Source organism: Capra hircus, chromosome 19 (assembly GCF_001704415.2).
Source record: "Capra hircus breed San Clemente chromosome 19, ASM170441v1, whole genome shotgun sequence".
NCBI lineage: Eukaryota > Metazoa > Chordata > Mammalia > Artiodactyla > Bovidae > Capra > Capra hircus.
Window position 1 is genome coordinate 61411662 of NC_030826.1, and position 20140 is coordinate 61431801.

The following is a 20140-nucleotide window of genomic DNA, read 5'->3' on the forward strand; positions in this document are numbered from 1 at the left end:
ACATGCCGCACACCCACGCGCACACCCACATTGTGCCCTGCTACAACCCCCCGTCCTCATTACAGAAAGAAACCTCAAGCTGCTGAGCTGCGCACACATCCAGAAAGCACCCTCGCCCACCAGCCGGGCCCTGCCAAGGATCTGGGGCCACAGCTGCCTGCCAGGGCTGAGGTGGGGCGAGGCAGACCACCAGGCCGGCCCGGGGCTCTCTGAACCCCACTGGGGCTGCGCCTGGGGCTCCGAGTTTCAGGGAGGCAGTTGGGGGCTCCCGAGTCTGACCTGGGGAGCAACATCCGCACTCCTCGCGTTCTCAGGGAGAACTCGAGTCAGGCCCTCCTGACGGCAGGTGAGGGGCGCCCTGCGGCCTGCAGACCCCAACATCAACCCTGAGAAGTCCACTGGAAATGAGCCTGTCTTGAGCTTGCATTTCAAAAATGCCTCTGTCTTAGGTTTTTATTTTTTCTATTTATACAGAGACTCTGCGAGCACTCTGGGAAAGAAAGGCAGCATGTTTGTAGAGGAGACAGGTTCACATGAAGGGAGGAGAATGCTTTTCACACCTTCTCTCCCAGGGACTGAACCCTCTCTGAGAGATGAAACCCCTTAGCGCCCCAGCCCTCATTCTCTTAGGTCACTCTACACAGCTGGGATTAAAGGAGCCCGAGGGTCGCTCAGAAGCACCGGGGGCTCTGGCTGTCCTGGCGTGATGGTGGGGTGGACAGCTGACCAGGACCAGCCAGTGAGGGCTTACAGAAACGAGGGGTCCTCGAGCGGGGGGAGGCCCCGGCTCCATCCGTGTGAACGCACACACATTTCTGGGTGAGCAGAGGTGTGGCGTGTCCTGGGATGCGTGTACATCTGCTCCCCATTAGCGTGGATGCTAAAGTTAGCTTAACAAAAAACAAACTCCTTCAAATCAAGTGTAATTATTCTAGATACATAAAAGCTGCTTTCTAATATGATTTGTACAGACCCCGGAGGAACTTCTACTTGAATTGGAGGGTTTCATTTGCTTTTTTTTATTTTTTTTTTGGCCAGAACTACAACAGAAACTCAAACGTTTCTACTGTGAAGAAATAAAAGATGGAGCAAGTCCTGGAAGTCCGCACAGGCCCACATTAGGGACAGCAGTAATCTCGCCTCCTCTCTGCGGGATTTTCCATTTCCTGGTGGTTTTCTAATCTTTGCACGTTGGAAAGTAAAGATGCTTGGGGTTGTTTATAATAAGAGGGGGGGCAAAAACTTATGGTGGGCGTGGATTATTTTTTAAAGCTTTAACATGCCCCAGGGTTATTCTAAAATACTTCTGAAAACATTCCGTTCAGTGTTCCCTCATCACAAAAGGAAGATTTGATAGGGAGTTCATTTCTAATTACTGGTTCTGAGAAAGTCTAATCCTGGCTTCTGATATATAGATCTGTTGGGGGGAGGGGGCTGGGCAGGAATGGGCATTGGGGGGCTGGGGTCCTGGGGTCTTGGAAGTCCAGCTGGGGGATCTGGGGTTAGCCAGATTCTTCAACAACTCTTATCCATCCTTTCCTTTGGGGTCTGCCAATAGTCCCCCTTTTATACCTTGCTATTTTCTTTATTAATGTGACGAATATTTCAGCAGCAGGAGGGAAATGGACGTTCATTACCAAGTAAAGTTAAACATGGATTCATCCAGGGCGTTCTCCACAAGCTGCTGAGGGAGTCAAGCAGCTTTCAGGAGCGGCAGGCCGGGGCCGTGATGAGAGTAGGTGCCGGGAGCAGGCCCTATTGGAGGTGGCTTTGCTGGAGGCCGCGTTCTTTTAAATAAGCTTCCACCTGCCTCAGGCCTCAAAGCAGAGACAGGCCTCAGCGTGACTATGGGAGGCTGTATTTTGGGGCACTGTAGCTGCACTTGCTGCGCCCGCCGACGGTCTTCCAGTAATGCTCTGTGTGCAGAGACCTGGATGAGAACAGATGGGGTCCTGCGGCCCCAAGACTCAAGTTTCCCGAGGGCAGGGCCCGGTGTGCGGTTGGCAGTAAGATGAGGCATTTTGGGTGGTCGTGGGCACACTTGGCCCGCTGCCAGGAGAGGGGCAGGGAGTGGAGGGCCATGGGGCCTCTGCTGTGCCAAGCTTGACCTGGCGGGGCTGCCAAGTCCACACAGGCGGGCGTATCCAAGGACAGGCAGCTGTGGGAGCCAGGCTGGGCCACCGCATGCTAAACAGGGGCACCTACTGGTCAGGCCTGGGAGCGCAACCCGCTCCTATTGGACACTGCTGCCATCAGGCCGAAGGACAGGGGAGCGGGTTCGGAGGGTGGGGCCCCTCCGCCCTGGGAGCTGCAGAGAGCAGATGGAGGGGTGACGCCAGGCTCTCGAGCTGCTGGCAGAAGGCTGCCGCCCCCCGCCTGGCGGAGCCTGGCCCGTGGGGTGGCTCTGCTCACCAGCACTCGTGACACTCCTGCTCCCACCCACTCAGGTCCGTGGCCCATCACGAACGCACGATGGACCAGGACGACCACGGGGAAAATGGGCCGGGCCGAGAGATCAGAGTCACTGCTGTGATGCCGGCTCAGACTGGGGAGTATCCCTTCCCACCAGGACGACAGCAGAGGACGTCAGAGGGAAACGGACTCACGCTACAGGATCTCCGCCCACTGTCCCTCACCTGCCTTTGCTCTAGGGAGGCCCCGCGTGTGTTCCCATGACCCTCACTGAACACCCGCAGTGTGCAAGGGTGCTGTGCTCGGGGCACGTGGGGGACTGGTCCTCCCTGTCAGCAGGGCCGGGTTGCGGGCCCCACACAGATACCAGTGTCCGCGAGCGCTCAGACCCTGACGACAGCGACGTCAGTGCGGCCCTGCATGTCCATTCAGGTTCCGAACTCACGGGTCCCGTGGGCAGCTCTGGAAGCAGCCCTTGCGTTTCCGTGGCCCCGTGCATCAGGGCTATCTGAGCAGCCCACTCGCATGGACCACTGGCCTGCCCTGTGAAATCCTTGGTCTCTTAGTTTCTCCCAGTCTCGAGCGAAGAGTTAGACCAGATCCTCCACAGTCCACAGTCAGACGCTGAGCATCGCGCTCCAGCTGGAGAGCAGGGAGCCGCCCTCACTCCAGAAGAGGCGGTGCAGGTGGAGTGGCGGTCACGTCTGTGCTCACAATCGCAGCCGCCACATCAGCGCCTCACACATGCAGCTGTCTCCCTCCCTCATCAAAAGCCTGGGAGCTTCGGCAGGTTGGTTCCTTCCGCTTCTGGCAGGCTCCCCCGTTAGAACTGCCACAGCTCGCAGGCCTGGGTGCCAGGAGTGTCCCCGACGCCAAGGAAATAAAGGGGGACACAACAGTCCATCCTCTCTTCTCTGAGCACCCCTCAAGGGTGGGAGGGAGCCGGGCCATATGAGGAGGAAGAATACAGAGACACAGAGTGCCTTTTCCAGGACAGTTGTTGATGGCAACCCTTCTTTCAAGCTCCAAGTCACCCTAAGGCTGGCTCCTTGTCGGAAGCTTCATGGGCAGATCTTTAGAGGAGAGGAGGTCTGGCATGGGCCTTAGTGGCTTAACATTTTTATAATTATTATTTCTCCATTTATATGAAAATATCTTCCCTGCCAACCTGATTTACTGGTAGGTCTTCTATTTCACTCTTGATGAAAGTGAAACTGGAGAGTGAAAAAGTTGGCTTAAAGCTCAACGTTCAGAAAACGAAGATCATGGCATCCAGTCCCATCACCTCATGGGAAATAGATGGGGAAACAGTGGAAACAGTGTCAGACTTTATATTTTTGGGCTCCAAAATCACTGCAGATGGTGACTGCTGCCATGAAATGAAAAGACGCTTACTCCTTGGAAGGAAAGTTATGACCAACCTAGATAGCATATTCAAAAGCAGAGACATTACTTTGCCGACTAAGGTCCGTCTAGTCAAGGCTATGGTTTTTCCTGTGGTCATGTATGGATGTGAGAGTTGGACTGTGAAGAAGGCTGAGCGCCGAAGAATTGATGCTTTTGAACTGTGGTGTTGGAGAAGACTCTTGAGAGTCCCTTGGACTGCAAGGAGATCCAACCAGTCCATCCTGAAGGAGATCAGCCCTGGGATTTCTTTGGAAGGACTGACACTAAAGCTGAAACTCTAGTACTTTGGCCACCTCATGCAAAGAGTTGACTCACTGGAAAAGACTCTGATGGTGGGAGGGATTGGGGGCAGGAGGAGAAGGGGACGACCGAGGATGAGATGGCTGGATGGCATCACTGACTCGATGGATGCGAGTCTGAGTGAACTCCAGGAGTTGGTGATGGACCTAGAGGCCTGGCGTGCTGCGATTCCTGGGGTTGCAAAGAGTCGGACAAGACTGAGTGACTGAACTGAACTGAACTTCTATTGTTTGGACGAAAAAAAAACACCAGGGAGAGAGATTGGAACAGTTTGAAACATCTTTAAGGGAAGACTCAGATCATCCACTCAACCAAATAGGAGTCAACTCCCCTACAAATAACTTACAAAAACTTCTTTGGAGTATGACATTTTCAAAGCAAAATTCCTTTCTTTTTTCAAAAATACCACAAGCAATGCATGGAGTTCAGGGAATATTGGGCCAATCTACAATTTTTAGACTTAACCTTTCTTCTTTTTTAATGTCTTGCAAAAACATGCTTGGAACTCTTCAGAAAAACCTTTTCCGCTTGCAAGTTTGAGAAAGAGTCTTAACTGACAAAATTCTCTGTTCTTGGCCTCCTTGTGTCTTCCCTTGCCCCTTCCCTGGTTCAGGAGAAAAAAGATCACTGCCCATTTGTTCATCAAACCTTTCACCTGGTTGGGAAGGGCCAGGCCTCGGCTCTGACTGCTGGCTTGTAGCGACTATACCTCCTAAGTGACTCATTGTTAACGCACAGCTTCTTGAGCCATTCAAAGTGAGAACCCCCAAACTGTGCTTATGGTAGAAAAATGATATCAATCGTACTCCCACCCCACCGGCATCAGGGCACATAAGCATTTTAAAGTCAGTTCTGCCAAAGAAATGGAGAATCTATCTACAGAGTGGCACTGGTGGCTTGTCAGCATGAGAATCGGACTATTAAAAAGGTGTCCAGGAGACACTTGCTAGAACAGGAAAGCTGGTGGTGCTCTGGGTATGACGTCCTTCGGGCTGAGAAAAAATCACCATCTGTTCTATTTTTCCTGAAGTCAGAGAAGCCCTCCCAGCCCAGACAGCAGCCCCTAATTTGCTTTCTTTTTCCTGGCATGCGTTTTATTAACCATTTTCTCTTACTCGCTCTGGATGGCTCACAGTGGGTAGCGTCATGCCTAGGAGGTGAGCACCTCCCTGGAGATGCTGAGTGGGGGCAGACATGCGCACACGCTCCCCGCCTGCCTGGTGCACCTGCAGTGGGCTCCAGCCAGCCTGGAGTGCTCGGGCCTTATGGGAACAAGCACTGTCAAGGAACGCACCTGGGAACAGGCTGGCAGTTTGCGGAGTGATTAATATTTCAGTTTCCCAGCCAAGGCCAGCTGGCTGCTCACCACATCTCTGCCCCCGGCCCGCGACAGGCTCCCAGCCCAAATGCGACAGCGTTGGGGCGGGGGGCGCTGTCTCGGAGGCCACAGGAGCAGCCTGCATCACACCGTCTCAGGGACCAGCCTGGGCTCCGGTTCAGCCAGGTGACCCAAGTTCCCACCAGAGCTGCGCTACCATCCTGACAGTGAACTTGGAGGCCCGTGTCCTTGTTGCGGCCGATCGGAGCTCATCTCCAGGGCTGGTGCCTCTCTGCACATCCAGGGCCCAGGTTGGTCTCATGATACTAGCAGTTTGTGAATTTCCCTTTGTTTTTTAACAAATGAGAAACAAACAAACAAAAGGCACTTCAGCTGTCCACTAATTCAGCTGGCCAGCTGAATCCCCAAGGTCACGGCTTCGGGCCCAACGGAACCCAGCTCTGCAATTTCCCGGCGTTGTGAACCTGGGCAGGGCCCTGCTTCATGGAGCCCAGCACAGCGGCCCTGTCCCACTCGTCCCAGCTGAGGCCCAAGGACACCCCCAGATGCCCCCAGCACGGCTTCCCTTCCGTCTGCTAGCCCCACCCCTCCCTGCAGAAACACAGGGGCCTGAGTGCTTGTCCTTCTGCGATGCCCTGGATGAAGGTCCCCAAACTCTGTCCCCAAGGAATCTGTGGGCAGCATCCTCACTTCCGAGGGGCAAGACAGTGGGGGTTAAATCTCACGTCGAGGGGCTCGGGGTGGCTGCTCTCAGCCGCTCCCCTCTCGTGACACTGGCTGACTCCACGAGGACACGTGTCACTGGTCACCAGGAGGTCACCACATTCCCGAAGGCGGGATGCTGCCACTGAGAGTGACCCTCTGCATCGGCCAGGTGTGTTGTAGGTTTAATGCAATGCTTGCTGCTTTTTGAAGACAGAGCTGTGAAATGAAGTTTGAAAAGTGCGATTGATGTGCAATTAGAAAAATTTCATCTCACCCTTTTGTCTCGTTGGTCATCAGGAAGACACAAAGAGTTGGCAGTGTAATGGGATCCTTCTTCCAGTGAATGGGTTTATAAAGTATCTGTCAAGTCTGGCGCAGGGTCCTTCGCAGGGATCCGTGTCTGGGCCACGCGTTAGAACCACCCGGAGCCTTCTAAGCGTCCGCGGGCCCCAGGGCCCGCCCGGGTGTTCTGTCAGACCCGTCTGCCTGGGCCACAGGTCTGGGCGTGTCTCGGAAAGCTTCTCAGATGATTCTGGTGTGTGACCCAGGGGAGGGCCACCATCCACTCTCCCTGGCTCCAGAAGAGTCCTCTCCCGCTGGCCAGGCTCGAGCGCCTGCGCCCGGGCATCGCTCCCCGTGAAGGGCCCGGCAGCCTCCTCTTCCTCCTCCGTGTGAGAGCCCGGCCTCCTCCTCCTCCGCCTCTGAGGGCCCGGCGGCCTCCTCCTCCTCTCCCTGTGAGGGCCCGGCGGCCTCCTCCTCCTTCTCCGCCTCTGAGGGCCCGGCGGCCTCCTCCTCCTCTCCCTGTGAGGGCCCGGCGGCCTCCTCCTCCTCCTCCGTGTGAGAGCCCGGCCTCCTCCTCCTTCTCCGCCTCTGAGGGCCCGGCGGCCTCCTCTTCCTCCGCCTCTGAGAGCCCGGCGGCCTCTTCCTCCTCCGCCGCCTCTGAGGGCCTGGCGGCCTCTTCCTCCTTCGCCGCCTCTGAGGGCCCGGCGGCCTCCTCCTCCTCCTCCGCGTCAGAGCCCGGCCTCCTCCTTCTCCTCCGCCTGTGAGGGCCCGGCCTCCTCCTCCTCCTTGTGAGAGGAGCTGAGGCAGCTCTGCCTGGGAAACAGTGAGGGCTTGGGGAGGAACGCCGGGCGAGGCGGCCCTCGGAACACGGCTGAGTCTTACGCGGACTGTGTTTTGTTCAAAACTGGCCTGCTTCATGATGGCCCAGGTCTCCCGAGGAACTGCTTGCACCCCCTTTATCCAACCTATGTGTGACCACGGGAGCTATGAGAGCTTCTGGCTTTTTTTGGAGGTGACCCTTTCCCCTGGGAGCCCCGAGGTTTCAAGAGCTGCGGCCCCCAAGACACGATCTGCTTATCAAGCCATCTTGGAGCATTTTATTTCAAGCGAAAACAGAGCTGGGACGTTCTGAAGACAAGGAGACCCAAACTTGGCATGGGAGGCTCTGCTTCCTTCTTTTGCGGGGGGGTCTCCCCGGTGGCCCTGGGCCCAGCAATTCACGCCCCTCACCTCTTCAGATGGAAAATGGACCTGGCCACGGGGCACCTCAGGGTCTCTCTGAAGGCGTCCGTTTTCATCTGGCCCCACGTGAGGCTCCCTGCCTGGATGTGTTTACTCTCCGTGTGCTCAGCTCTAGTCTCCTATCTGTGTCCTGAGATTCTGTCACAGCGTCTTGAAGTGACAAAGCCTGTGAGACACCCATTGCACAGGCAATCTCTCCATCTCCCTCTTGCCTCCCTGGTGCCCCTGTTGGAAGACTTACAGGAGTGAGGCCCTGCTGTCCCCGGGGATGGGAGGTCTACTTCAGACACCTCAGGTAACAGGAGGGAAGTGGAAGTCCAGAGAGAAAGGATTTCCTCCTTCGGGTTCAGCAAGGCCTGCGGGTTCAGGAGGCATCTTCCTCAGGGACCCCTTGGCCACTGCCGGGAGGGTGGACGGGGGAAGCCTGAGACCTGCAGGTGGTGCTGGGGTCCTGGCTCCCAGCCCTTCACGCCCCTTGCACGTCGCCCCAGAGCAGACGCTTGTGTGCCTCACTCTGGGGACTCTGGCAAGTGCCGCTCTTCTAGAAAGTGTCTTATGAGGTGGTTTATGAAATGAAGCTTCCGTGCCTGGGAGCACCTCTTCAGACAGACACCGTTGCCAGGACAACCAAGGGCTGGACTTTCTAGATCAGGAGGCATGCAGAGAAATTAGGAAATGGACATTGGCTGATGGTGACAACTGTAAGAAAAGAAAGCTTGATTCATCTCAGCACAGAGTGGCCAGTGTGTCCCACGCTCCTGGTATGTGTAGGTGGGGGGTGGGGAGGAGAGCAAACCAGAGGGAAGATGGGCTTTGAAACCAAAAGCCTGGGTTCTGGACCCAATCTGCTCACGGGGGAGCCGATCTGTGATCTCAGAATAATCACGTTTGATATCAGAAAATCAAACTAAATCATAAATTTTCCATTTTGAAGGTTTTTTCCTTCATGAGTGGAGTTGGATGAGCTTTCTTAAACTATGAGTTCAATGATATTGGACAGAAAAAGGTGTCTTCGTGTCAACATATCTCATCACTCCAAGGGCCTTGGAACTGTTCAATATCTGGGTCATCTCTAGAGAATAGTAACGGTGGGTGTGAAGGGGTGAGTGCTCAGGGAGATGCGCTCTTTTGGTCCCTTTCATAACTTTTCTGTAGAATTCTCGGATGCTTCAGAGCAGGCTCATCAAACGTTCTTCTGTACATTGACATCAAACCAACAAGCTTGTTCCCAGAAGTGCTGAGCCCTGCTTTGGTGGTGCGGAAAAGCTTCCTATTCTCTGGCGTTTAGCAGAGAGACGCCCAAAACGCTGCTGGATTTGGGGCATATAAGCTCGCTGCCTCTGATAAGGGGCCTCAGATTTCTCCCTACTTTATAAATGAGCCCGTCACATTCTCTTATAACCTAGGAGCTGGCTCTATGTGTACTTCAAATGCTTTTTGTGTTTTTCAAAACTGTGCTTACAACTAAATAAGAAGTCTTCCTTTTGCTGAAATGCTTTATTTCTAAAATGTGCCCTCTCCTTTTGTTGATTCCAGAATCAATGCGTCACTTCTGCTTTTCTTACAAACATTGAAGCGTGGAGACATTTTAGTACTCGATGAATTTTTAAAAAGAAGTGTTGCAGAAAAGATCTTTTTTTCCTAAGTTGCAAATGGAGTCAGAGGAAACACTGGCAGCCTTGACCTTGAATGGGTAGATGGTCCACGCTGCTAACTCGGGCCGTTGTCAGTCTGTGTTTGGATGGCTGGCTGTCTACTCAGGTGAAGAGAAGACGTCATGGCGAGGAGGGGACCCAGGCAGGCTGCTCACGGCAGCTGCAGTGGCGTTTCTCTGTCCAGATGGCCTCAGTGATTTCTGACTTGTGACTTGTTCATCAATCCCACCACCTATTTGATACTCCTGTAATCATTTTTTCTTGTCTATTTATCTTGATGGCGAGCCTCAGGCACACAGAGTTTAAGTGGGGAACCCAAAGGCCGTTTCAGCCAGTGCTGGACGTTGAATTTGTCCATCGATACGTGCTCTTGTCTGAAGTATCATGAGTGATGCTTGCAACAATAAGATAGTTAATAACTTCTCTGAAGACACAGTAGAATTACACTTTCTCTTCTCTGTGGTCAGATGGTATAATGCAAAATTCAACCATTCTTAGAGGCACACTCACAGGTAAGACCATTACAACCAAGTATGCGTCAGTGTAAACTATAACTCTGTAGGTTGGAACTACTTAGATGCTGTTCCAGGGAAGTCATCTGACATCAGACTCTACTTACTTTTGGCCCAGAGACTCCTTCCCGAAGATGATCGCTGCCCCAGGTTTACACGCATTTCTGGGAACAGAGCGCCCCTCTCCAGCAGGAGAATAGTGCACGCTCGAGACTCAAGCTCCTGACAAGCCGCAGCATTTCTCAGTCTGCCTCTAGCTGATGCTGTCAGGAGAAGAGTGCCCCACTCCTGGGACACCAGCAGCAGGGAACCCCCAGTCACTGTCTACAACCCCGTCAGCTCTGCAGTGGACAAGCTAGATACAGACAAGCTTGAGAGCTGGGACCAGGTGCCAGCTTCTCTTTCCTCTGTAGCCGAGGGATCAGATCCTGCTGATGTTGACAGAATAGAGTCCAGGCCTCTCCTCATCCATGGAGGCAATGCAAAACAGTAGAAGGAGCAAAGTTAAAATGTTGCTGTTTAATTGCTGAGTCGCGTCCGACTCTTTGGGACCCCATGGACTGCAGCACCCCAGGCTCCTCTGTCCTCCGCTCTCTCCCGGAGTTTGCCCAAATTCGTGTCTATGAAAAGTAGAGGAAACAAAAGTGAGCAAATCAGGGAGACACGGGTCCTGCTTTGTTTTCATGGGTATGAGAAACGCGGCCTTGAGCAATTTTCCAGAGGTCTCTCTCCTTCAGTTTCCTCAGTTGTAGGGAATGCTTAGCTCACAAAGTTACCGACGACTGTGGGAAGATAAGAGGAGCCTTCATCTGTGGAACGTCTGTTGTGTGCTGGACTTTGTAAACGGATCACCTTGGTGAGTCTTCACGCCACGGCCAGCGTTTCCTCCATCTCAAAGGCCCTGAGCGCAAGAGCAGAGGCCTGGCCAGCACGGGGTGATCAGCTCGCCCGGACATCTGTAATCTGACTCCAGCACACCTGGGAAAGCTGCCCTCCAAGTGCTTTTCTCTGAGCTTGCTGTGATCCGGACCGTCTGGTCCTTCCCCACATCTCTACCGACTGAAATCCGACTCCTGTTCCAACGACCAGCTTAAATGTCACCCTCTCCCATGGGACCTCGTTTCAAAATGCTACCCCTTCCTTGGAGTTGCCATAAGACTTGGCATTTCCCGTGTACAAAGCTCTTGCCCTCCTCTTCTATCTTCTTTCTCCACGTGTGCCTCATCGCCCCTTGTGGATGACAAGCTCGTCACGGGCCGGGACAGGTCCTGCTCGCCCCAGGTTCGGCCCTGGGGTCTGTGGGAGGTGTGAGCTGGGAGCAGACAGGCCGAGCTCACGGTACAGTTTGCAGGGGGTGAAGTGGCTCCTCTGGCGTCATGTGGAAGCACAGACAGACAGCAGTCCCAGCGCGGGAGGCGGGGCAGCTCCCCCACCTCCAGCGAGAAGGCAGATGGTGACAATTACGCGGCTTGGGTGAAACGCCTGACAGCAGGGGCAGAGGGCATCCACGCGGTTTGTGGCCTTAATTCACCCATTAAAAGATTCTACAAGAAATACACGACTGAAAAAGAACATCTATCTATATATGTAAAACTGAATCACTTTGCTGTCCACCTGAAACATCAGAGCTTCCCTGGTGACTCAGATGGTAAAGGAATTGCCTACAATGCAGGAGACCCAGGTTCAATCCCTGGTCAGGAAGATCTCCTGGAGAAGGGACTGAGAACCCACTCCAGTATTCCTGCCTGGAGAATTCCATGGACAGAGAAGCCTGGCAGGCTACAGTCCATAGGGTGGAAAAGCTGGACACGCCTGAGTGACTAACACTTTCACTTTCATCGAAACATTGTAAATCAACTATATTTCAGTTAAAAAAAAGAGAAAAGTATAAAAAAGAAAAATACTACAAGAAAAAATGCATGGATAGGCCTTTGAAAGTGTATGGATTTACCATCACACACACACACAACCCTCCAAATAAGAATGTAGAAAACATTTTAAAAGAAAAAAAATTCCCTTAAGTCCAATTTGTTTGCAATCCATGTGCCCAAATGCATCAATGAAAATTCTAAAGAAGAAAATCGGACATAGAAGTGGGATCTCCGTCAGAGAAAGGGTCTCTGATGTTGGAAGAAATACCACTCTCAGCAGAAAACTGCTCCCAGATGCTAACTTTGAGAAGGAACCGGTGGGGACAGATGGAGGTGACCCCTCCAGGCACCTTTTGGGAGCCGAGCACCAGCGTGGGTAAGTGTATCGTGGGCACAGTGACGGGTCCTGGGCCTGGGGATCAGTTCTCCACGTGGACTTCACATGGGACTGTGACCCACAGTAGCTGGGAAACATGAGCGTGTTCACGGGAGCCGGGGCTGGAGTGGAGTTCACGTGAACGTGGAGAGAGCAAGCTCTGGGGCCGTGTCAGCAAGTGCCCCCTCCCACCCCCCACCCCCGCCCCCCGCTGACCTGTGAGAAGCCAGACTGGTAAACAAAGCTGGCTTCTGAGAAACCTCCGACGACGTCAAGGCATTTCTGCAAAGATGCTAGGTTCTCAGGACCCTTGCTAGCCTGTTAGAACACTTCCTCTTCTGAAGGAAATGATGTTTCTACTTTTCTTTCCAGGCTTAAACAGGCCCTGCATGCAGGCCAGAGCTAAACGCCACTCAGACCAACAGTTCTTTTTTCAAAACACATGCTGGTCACCGGTTTGGCTGAATTGTCCAGTGACTTGCAGCAGTCAGTGAGATGGGGAGAGTCAGACAGGGCGGGACCTCCCTCATGTCCGTGGGTGCTGGGCTGGGTTTTACACGTTTACGGCTGCCCGCACTCCCTAGGTTCAGGCCGAGAGGAGTGATGCGGAGAAGCTAGAAAGGGTGGGATGAGCAGAGATGACTGGGTGGGGGCGAGAAGGCTGACGGGCGACCAGGAGGCTGATTCGTTTGTTTGTCTGGATGACTGAGCCCCACTTCCCTGAGCACTTCGTCAGTGTCTGTGGCTCAGGAAATGTTCCTTTGCAGGCTCATCAAGTCCACATCCTTCCATGTGCCTGGTATTTCCACGAAAGAAGGAAAAACCAGGGTAAGCACAGGGTCTGTGTTTTGGTGGGCCTTATAATGATACACTAGCTGAGATAATTACAATAGGCCCTGCATTCCAAGCCCCAAACAGAGGAGAACTGGGAGAATCAGTCGACGCTGGTCACGACCATCTTCCCAAAGAGTCACAGAGGGAGACAGGGTCTCCCCGAATGTTTCTGTCCCAAGCAGTGTCTCCAGACCGCTCACGTAATCTGCAGCTAGAAATATGACCCAGATCAACAGGATTCTTGGACAGGAAGGAACTTTCAAGTCATCACCTAGGCCTGCACTTTTCTAATCAACGTCTCACAGAACTTTAAACAATAAAATATGTGGACCATGGAAAAATGCTTCCATGGATCCAAGCATTTTAGGAGATTCCAGGTGAAAGAATTCGGGGGGCGGGGGGGTTCTTCACCAAGGAGGTGGTCATGGAGTCTCTGACCTTGCCGCTGTCTCAGTCCTCTGCCTCTGATTCTGGGGACAGAACCTGGCAGAAGCGAGGCTGTGCCCTCTCTGGGCCCGGGCTGCACGCGGCCCAGGTGCTGTGGTGGTCTCCCGGGGTGGGGGGATGTCTTGAGGGCTCCTCACAGCTGCAGAAGAGTGACCCACTGAGGGCTGGAGCCTCCCACGACTGCAGCTCAGGCTACAGCTGACTGCACTTGCATGAGACCCCAGTGACCGTGGCCTCGGTGAGCCGGGTTGACCCTGAGCAACCAGAGAGATGACGATAAGTCAGTGTTTCAGCCGCTGGGCCTGGCACATGGCAGACAGTCAGTAACTATTTACTCCATGGATGCAGGAATGACCAGCCAGGGCTGTAAACAGGAACCTTGCGGAGGCAGCCAGAGCCTGAGATGTTTCCTAAATCTGACAGCTGAAGACCAGTCGCACAGACAGGGCTCAGTGGAATGCTGGTTTGAGACACCCTGAAGTAGAGGACGGAAGTGGTGCCCAGTAGGAAGTACTGGTCTAGTTGTGCCCGTGACAGTGGGGCTTCCCAGGTGGCTCAATGGTTAAGAACCTGCCTGCCAAAGCAGGAGACCTGGGTTCAATCCCTAGGTCAGGAAGATCCCCTGGAGGAGGAAGTGGCAACCCGCTCCAGTGTTCTTGCCTGAAGAATCCCACAAGCAGAGGAGCCTGGTGGGCTACCGTCCATGGGGTCACAAAGAGTCAGATGCGACTGAGCACACACAATATCAACACCCTTGGTGTTCTAGATGAGAGCTGTGAGGCCCGAGCCGGTGAAGGGAGCTGCCTAAAGGAACTGCCCATCTGTAGACCCCGCCTAGGAACTAGCTCCCTTCTAGCTGGAGTGGAGGAGTGTGGGCAGAGTGGTTTTACTCACGGAGGCCCATTTAGCTAGTAAATCTTTCAGGCTTCTCACCAGGTAACCCTCTTGTTTTGCTCCATGACAGAGTCTTTGTTTCCAGAGAGCTGTTCTCCATAAGACTCTCTTAAACGGTAAACTCCCAAAGAGGGTATAAGAGTATCTATTAGCCTCACGTCTAGACTAAGTTCAGTTCTGAAAACAACAGAATCTAAGGGAACATCTTGGGCCTTTGGCTTTAAAACATTTGCCTGGTGGAAATCCTTGCTTAAAACAAATGTCTAGAAGAAGGGAACTTCAGCTACAGTAGATACTGGTGAGGATCCAGATTTCAAAATTCCTTCAATCTTATGTTTCAAGTTGCCTTTTTCTTCCTCCATGGAGAGAGAAATAATACGATCTGAGGGTAGATTCAGTTCTTAAAACTGTAGTGAAGAATGTTAACACAGGTCAAAATCTGGGATCTTCAACTTTTACTTCTCAGATATGATTACAGCCCATGCTTCTACTTCCTAATCCAGCCTCCATATCCAAGAGGCACGTTAGCAGTTGAACAAAAGTTTCATCTAATTATCTGCTTTTCCTCCTTTCAATTGACCAACCATGTATCTCTTCCTGGCTTTATCAAAGGGGCTGCCAGGGTGGAAGCACAGCCCATTCTAAGCGAGTGGTAGTTAGCAGACTCAAAATTGATCATGCATTTTAGTCTCAGTAACTTGCAATTTCTACACCCTTTGATAACCCACTTAAAAGAGCAAACCGCCTTTAATGACAAGGCTTAAAAGAGACGACCTTTCTGAACAAAATATGAAAGCCGAGAGGAGATAGTTCTTCTAAGGAAACTGTGGATGAGGATGACCTTGTGTTCTGAAACCTTCCCCCTGCATTTTTGATGTTTTTACCTTTCCTTTTTACTCTGGGAAAGAAAGCTAGGGCAGCCCTGCCTTCCGCAGATGGGAATGTGCTTCAGTGAGAAGACTGCTAATTGTCGACTGCAGCTCACGGCCCCCTCTCTGCCCCTCTCTGCCGAGACCTTTAACGAGGCCGCGCAGGGGTGTGTGCCGTCCTGCCGAGTCGGCCGCCTCGCGCTGCTCCGGGACGAGGTTTGACTCCGGCCCTCTCTCGCGAGCCACAGTCGAGCCTCGCACAGGCTAAGAAGCAAGCCCGTCTGCCTCCGCTGCCTCCCTCTCACCCCTTTTTTTTCTCTGTGGTGCCCCTGGATGGCTGCCGTCTGGGGAGCTGGTTGTTGGGCAGGGATGCGGCCAAACCTGGGGTTAGAGCCCTGAAGCGCCTCACTATGGGGGATGCGGAGATGGGGGTCAAACAAAACCCTGACATGTGCTGATGACCGAGGCCAGCGTTCACGTGAACCTTTCTCCAGCCGACCCCTTGTTGGACAGACGTGCTCACCAATGACACAGTGACCCCACAACTTTCCTCTGCTCAGTGTGGCCAGCCCTGCCTGTTGACGACGGCGGTTGATGTATAAGGGGCACAGGTGCCTGGCTCAGGTGCAGAGCCGCTAATAACTGCCAGAAATGCAGCTGAATCAGGTACTGGTGATGAATAGCTGATCTTCCACCAGAGAGAAGGATGGCACGGCAGCCGGCTTTACAGTGAGGCGCACGCCTCTAAGCTGTCTCCTGGGCACTCACTTCCTCTCCCAGGAACCACGGAAATACTGAGTGGCCCCCTTGGCAAGGGATTTGCAACGGGCTAAGCGCAGTCTTTCCCTCCCTCCCTGTATCAGAGAACGTTCACAGGAACATCCGTGTTGGCGACCTGATTCCGGCCACACAGAACCCAGCCGACCAGAGTCTCAGTCCCCTGACTCCCAGAGCGAAACAGGATCTGGGTAATGTCAAAGGTCCACCCGCGTTTGTAATTTCATAACCCTTGAAATAAGGAAAAGAAAGAATAGCAGGCAACTTTCCAAAACACCTACTGATATTTACTCACAGAGAACAAATACTCCGAGTGGGAGCTGGGCTTGAGCGTACAACACCATCGGCAAAGCGCTTTCACTTCAAGCCGCTAATAACCATCCTGCCTGACGAAACCTGCTGCCCATCGGCCCGCTGTCCACGGTCCGGACAGAAGAACTGAAAATCAGTCATGGCGTCACGGTGGCTCCCTTTCAGGCACTGAGTCACAGTCTGGTACCAACTGCCTTCCCTTGTCAGGTCGTTGTCACAGCACCCGACACAGTTTCGCTTTTTCCCAAACAGTCTTTAGGCTGGCGCTACCATTTATTTTACAGGCAAGGAAAACCCGAGCTTCCAGAGCGCAAAGACTTGTGTTCCTAGAGGAGGTGCCGGCTGAGACAGTTCAGTGCAAGAGCTGGAGGCCGCTCACCGCCTGCGGCCAGCAGGCAGCGGTCAGGCTGACCCGGGCCTGGCTTTGGACGCGGCTGTAAAATCTGCTCCCTTATCATCCCCGCATCTCAGTCACAGCACAAAATGGGTAATTAATAATCCTCAGGCAGCAGAAGATGACAATGGGCGTGGGAAAGAGAAGAGAATTTGAAAAACTGTAAATAAACGTCCTGCCCTGTCCTTTCGCAGTAAACCAGATGACTCCGGCCTCACCCACAGCCCAGATTTTTCGAGCGGCTCAGAGGGCCTGAGGCATGCACCACAGCCAAGCGAATGCGACCATCCGCTGCAGTTCAGCATTTCCTTGGCAAGGTGGGGCTGACCCGTGAGTACAGAGCTGCTTCCTGGCTTCTGGGTGGGCAATAAAATGCCAGATTCTCTCCGCAAGGATGGCGGACCTGGCAAACTCATTCCACCATCACTTGCCAGGGTGTTGAGCAGCCTCCCAACCCATCTCGACATTCGGAGGCTTCCGTAAGGAGCATCCATTGAGGTTATAATTGAACCACAGCCATAAAATCAGAGATCAAGCAGGTAACAGTAAAACCACAGCTGCCACAAAAAGTCGTACCCTAATCCGCCTCTAGAGGCCAGATGAGATTGGAGACCAACGTGACAGGGACTTGGACTCATGTCAGTTGACTCAGCGATTTTTATTCTAAAGAAACACGCTACGTATCAGTGTGATCTTTGACCTGACATAAGATATTTTTTCCCCATAGCACGATTTGAGATGGTCAGTATTTTCCAGAGAAAAAATACCATGTCATCTTTAGTCTAGCATATGAGGTGCAATAAAAATGTAGAAATAAAATTGATAAGTACAAAATAATATTTTAATAATATATGAACATGAAGATAATGCAAACATGTTAAAAATACTGATATGCTACAGACGTGATTAGGAGCAGCGGCAACTGGTAAAATTCTATGCAAAGGCATCCATGAGGCACTGCAACGAATCATCTTTTTCCCAAACCAGCAATTCTCAGGACACACTCAAATGCACACAAATATGGAAAGTGGAAATAAAGGAATGTTAAAATAAAAAAAAAAAAGGCAGCCACACAAAACCAGCCATTGCTGTGTGAGTGATGGACGTCTTTATGATCTTAATTACACTGAAGTATCAAAAAAATGCCACTGGTCTCACAGTTTACTGAAACAATATCCGAATCTTCAAACCTGCTGGAAGAAACGTGCAGTGCAGCTGGGACGGCTGGATCCACTGCTCTCTCCGGGGTGACCCGGGGGGTCTCCACACGGTCACCTGAAAGGCAGAACCCAGAGTTAGGGCTTCCTTGGCGTCCAGGCCCATCCGAAGTCACATATGCTCTAGTTCAGGAGGAGCTGGATGTGGGGTGGGAGGGCTGCTTGATGTCAAAACTTCAACACCAACACCCAGAAGGATCAAGTCCTCTCTATACCAAGGAACAGAAGCTTTTGAAAAGTCAACAGTCACGAAGTTTTCACTTTCTAAAAACAATCGAAGTCTAGCTGATTTACAGTGCTGTGTTAGTTTCAGGTGTGTGTGTGTGTGCATGCTTTCTCCGATTCTCTCCCCTCAGAGGCTGTGGCGAGACACTGAACACGCTCCCGAGTGGCACAGTAGGCCGCTGTCGTTTACTGGAGTCACGAATGGCAGCGTCTCCGGGGTTTTTACTTTTAATTCAGGGACAGACAAATGGCTCAGCTTTTCACTGAACAGGGGGAGGGCTGTTGGGGCAGGTAAACGCAACCCAGGTCAGCGACGTCTCGAGAACCTTTGACCAGAACGGTCTCCTCCGTTCCTGAGAGGGGGGCCCTGGGGACACTGGGGTCCTGGCCAGCATGGTGACATCACTGAGCCTTTATCTCTGGGGCTGGGAGCTCCTGTGTCCATGCTGAGCGCAGGGGAAGTGGGCCCTGAAGTGGTGGGCGACCAGGACCGCGTCAGCCCACCGTCTCAGGAGGGAGACCTGCTCCTTGAGCTGCAGCTGGGCTTGCAGAGCACATCCTGTCCTGACCCTGCTGCAGCCCAGGCCCGTCAGGTGCCGCTGACCCTTGTTTGGGCGGCGCTGATCGAGCATGAAGATGACACTGGGGTGGGGGGAGGGCTCCTCCAGTACAGGCACTTTACTAAAAATTAGTCTTTTTCTAACACTCGTAGGTTTGTGCCTTTTAATGAAGACTAGCTCCCAGGCAGGAGACCCCCAGGTGAAACGCAGACTGGTCAGGAGACCCACGGGCAGCCGTACCTTCTGCTTTGGTAGGCGGTCAGCTCATCCTGTAGGACAGACGCCCGCTTCTGCAGGAAGTTAACCTGGAAAAGAGGCCCCAGGTGAGAGGAGGCGCGGGCAGTTTCCTCGGCGACATGGAGGGTTGCTGACCCCCAGGTGAAACACAGGCCCCTGGGAACCTGATGCTGCAGCTCCATGTTTGACCACATCCGCCCCCGTCTTCCCCCTCGCCCCCCACACGCCGTCAGAGGCTGCAGAGGCGGGTCCACAGCCCGAGCCGCAGAGACCAGGGGGCCGCCGGTCCTGGCGGCTTCGTCTCCGCCTCCTCCATCACCGCCTTCCGCCCCATGTCCTCCTGATCGCTGGCCTTGACACAGGCCTCTTGCCTACGGCCCAGTCCTGGGCTCAGGGTCTCGGCTCCGGCCCACCTCGACGCCTCTGGCTGCGAGCCGGTCAGCTGCCCCGTTCTGTGTTCTCCTGCTCTGTTAGCACTTATCCAGCTGCCTGTGCAAGAGCCCTTCTGTGTGGGGTGGGTGGCATGGGAACCTCTGTGTGCCCCCGTCTCCTTTTCAGGGCAGAGACGTGGCTGGCACCCCCAGCTGCTGACGGAAGGAACGAGTGAGCAGGAAGCAACCCGCCGCCTGCCGGGACCCCCTGGGGCTGCAGAGGCGGTGCTCTGCTGTGCACGGTGCTTGGATGAGGCCAACCTGGGCTCAGTTCCTGGCGTGGCTCCCACGGCCTGTGACCTGGGGTGAATGACAGCCACTTGCCAAGGTCATGAGATGTCACGAAGCGACTGATGCTGGGGCAGGTGCCTAGTACGGAGCTCTGGGTTGGTACCTCCCGTGGCCCCTGCCCTGAGAGCCCGCCAGTAGAGCTGGGGCGAGGGGCGTGGGGACCTGAGCTGCCCCCAGGCCTGCAGGGCGCGGCCGCAGGGTCCCGAAGCGCAAAGCTCCGGCTCCGCCACTGCATGATTAAAGACACCTGTGTCGGGTGGAAACGCAAAGGCACTGTGTACAACCACGCAGGGGTCGTTTTCTGATGACTGATACTGCCGCTGAAGGCAACCAGAGTCGGCGGCATCCGATCACTTCGGGACTGTGTACTCTCGCCCCTGGTCTGAACGGAAAGCATGGTGACGGTGGCTCCTGAGCCACAGTTACGCAGGAGAGGCCAGCTGGCAAAGCAGAAAGCCTGCCTGCAGGAGTAGTGTGCGGGGCTCGTCTCAAGGGGTGCACGCCTCACCCTGGCCTCAAGTTTACCTGTTGCTCCAGCGCGCCCCGGGACA

General features: G+C 53.6%; 1 protein-coding gene across 13 annotated transcripts in view; it reads right to left on the bottom strand.

Moving 5' to 3' along the window:
- Window positions 17467-20140, bottom strand: part of CEP112 (centrosomal protein 112) — a 315819-nt gene continuing 313145 nt past the window's right edge. For 6 of the 13 annotated variants that reach the window (XM_018063957.1, XM_018063954.1, XM_018063961.1 and 3 more), the window contains 2 exons: window positions 18871-18935; window positions 17472-17903 (listed from right to left, as the gene is read on the bottom strand). In XM_018063957.1, the coding sequence (XP_017919446.1) occupies window positions 17900-17903; window positions 18871-18935 (69 nt within the window). In that variant the 3' untranslated portion in view covers window positions 17472-17899. Of the gene's footprint in view, window positions 17904-18870; window positions 18936-20140 lie in introns of all 13 variants that reach the window. The other 7 variants (XM_018063951.1, XM_018063959.1, XM_018063953.1 and 4 more) reach the window with 3 other exon arrangements.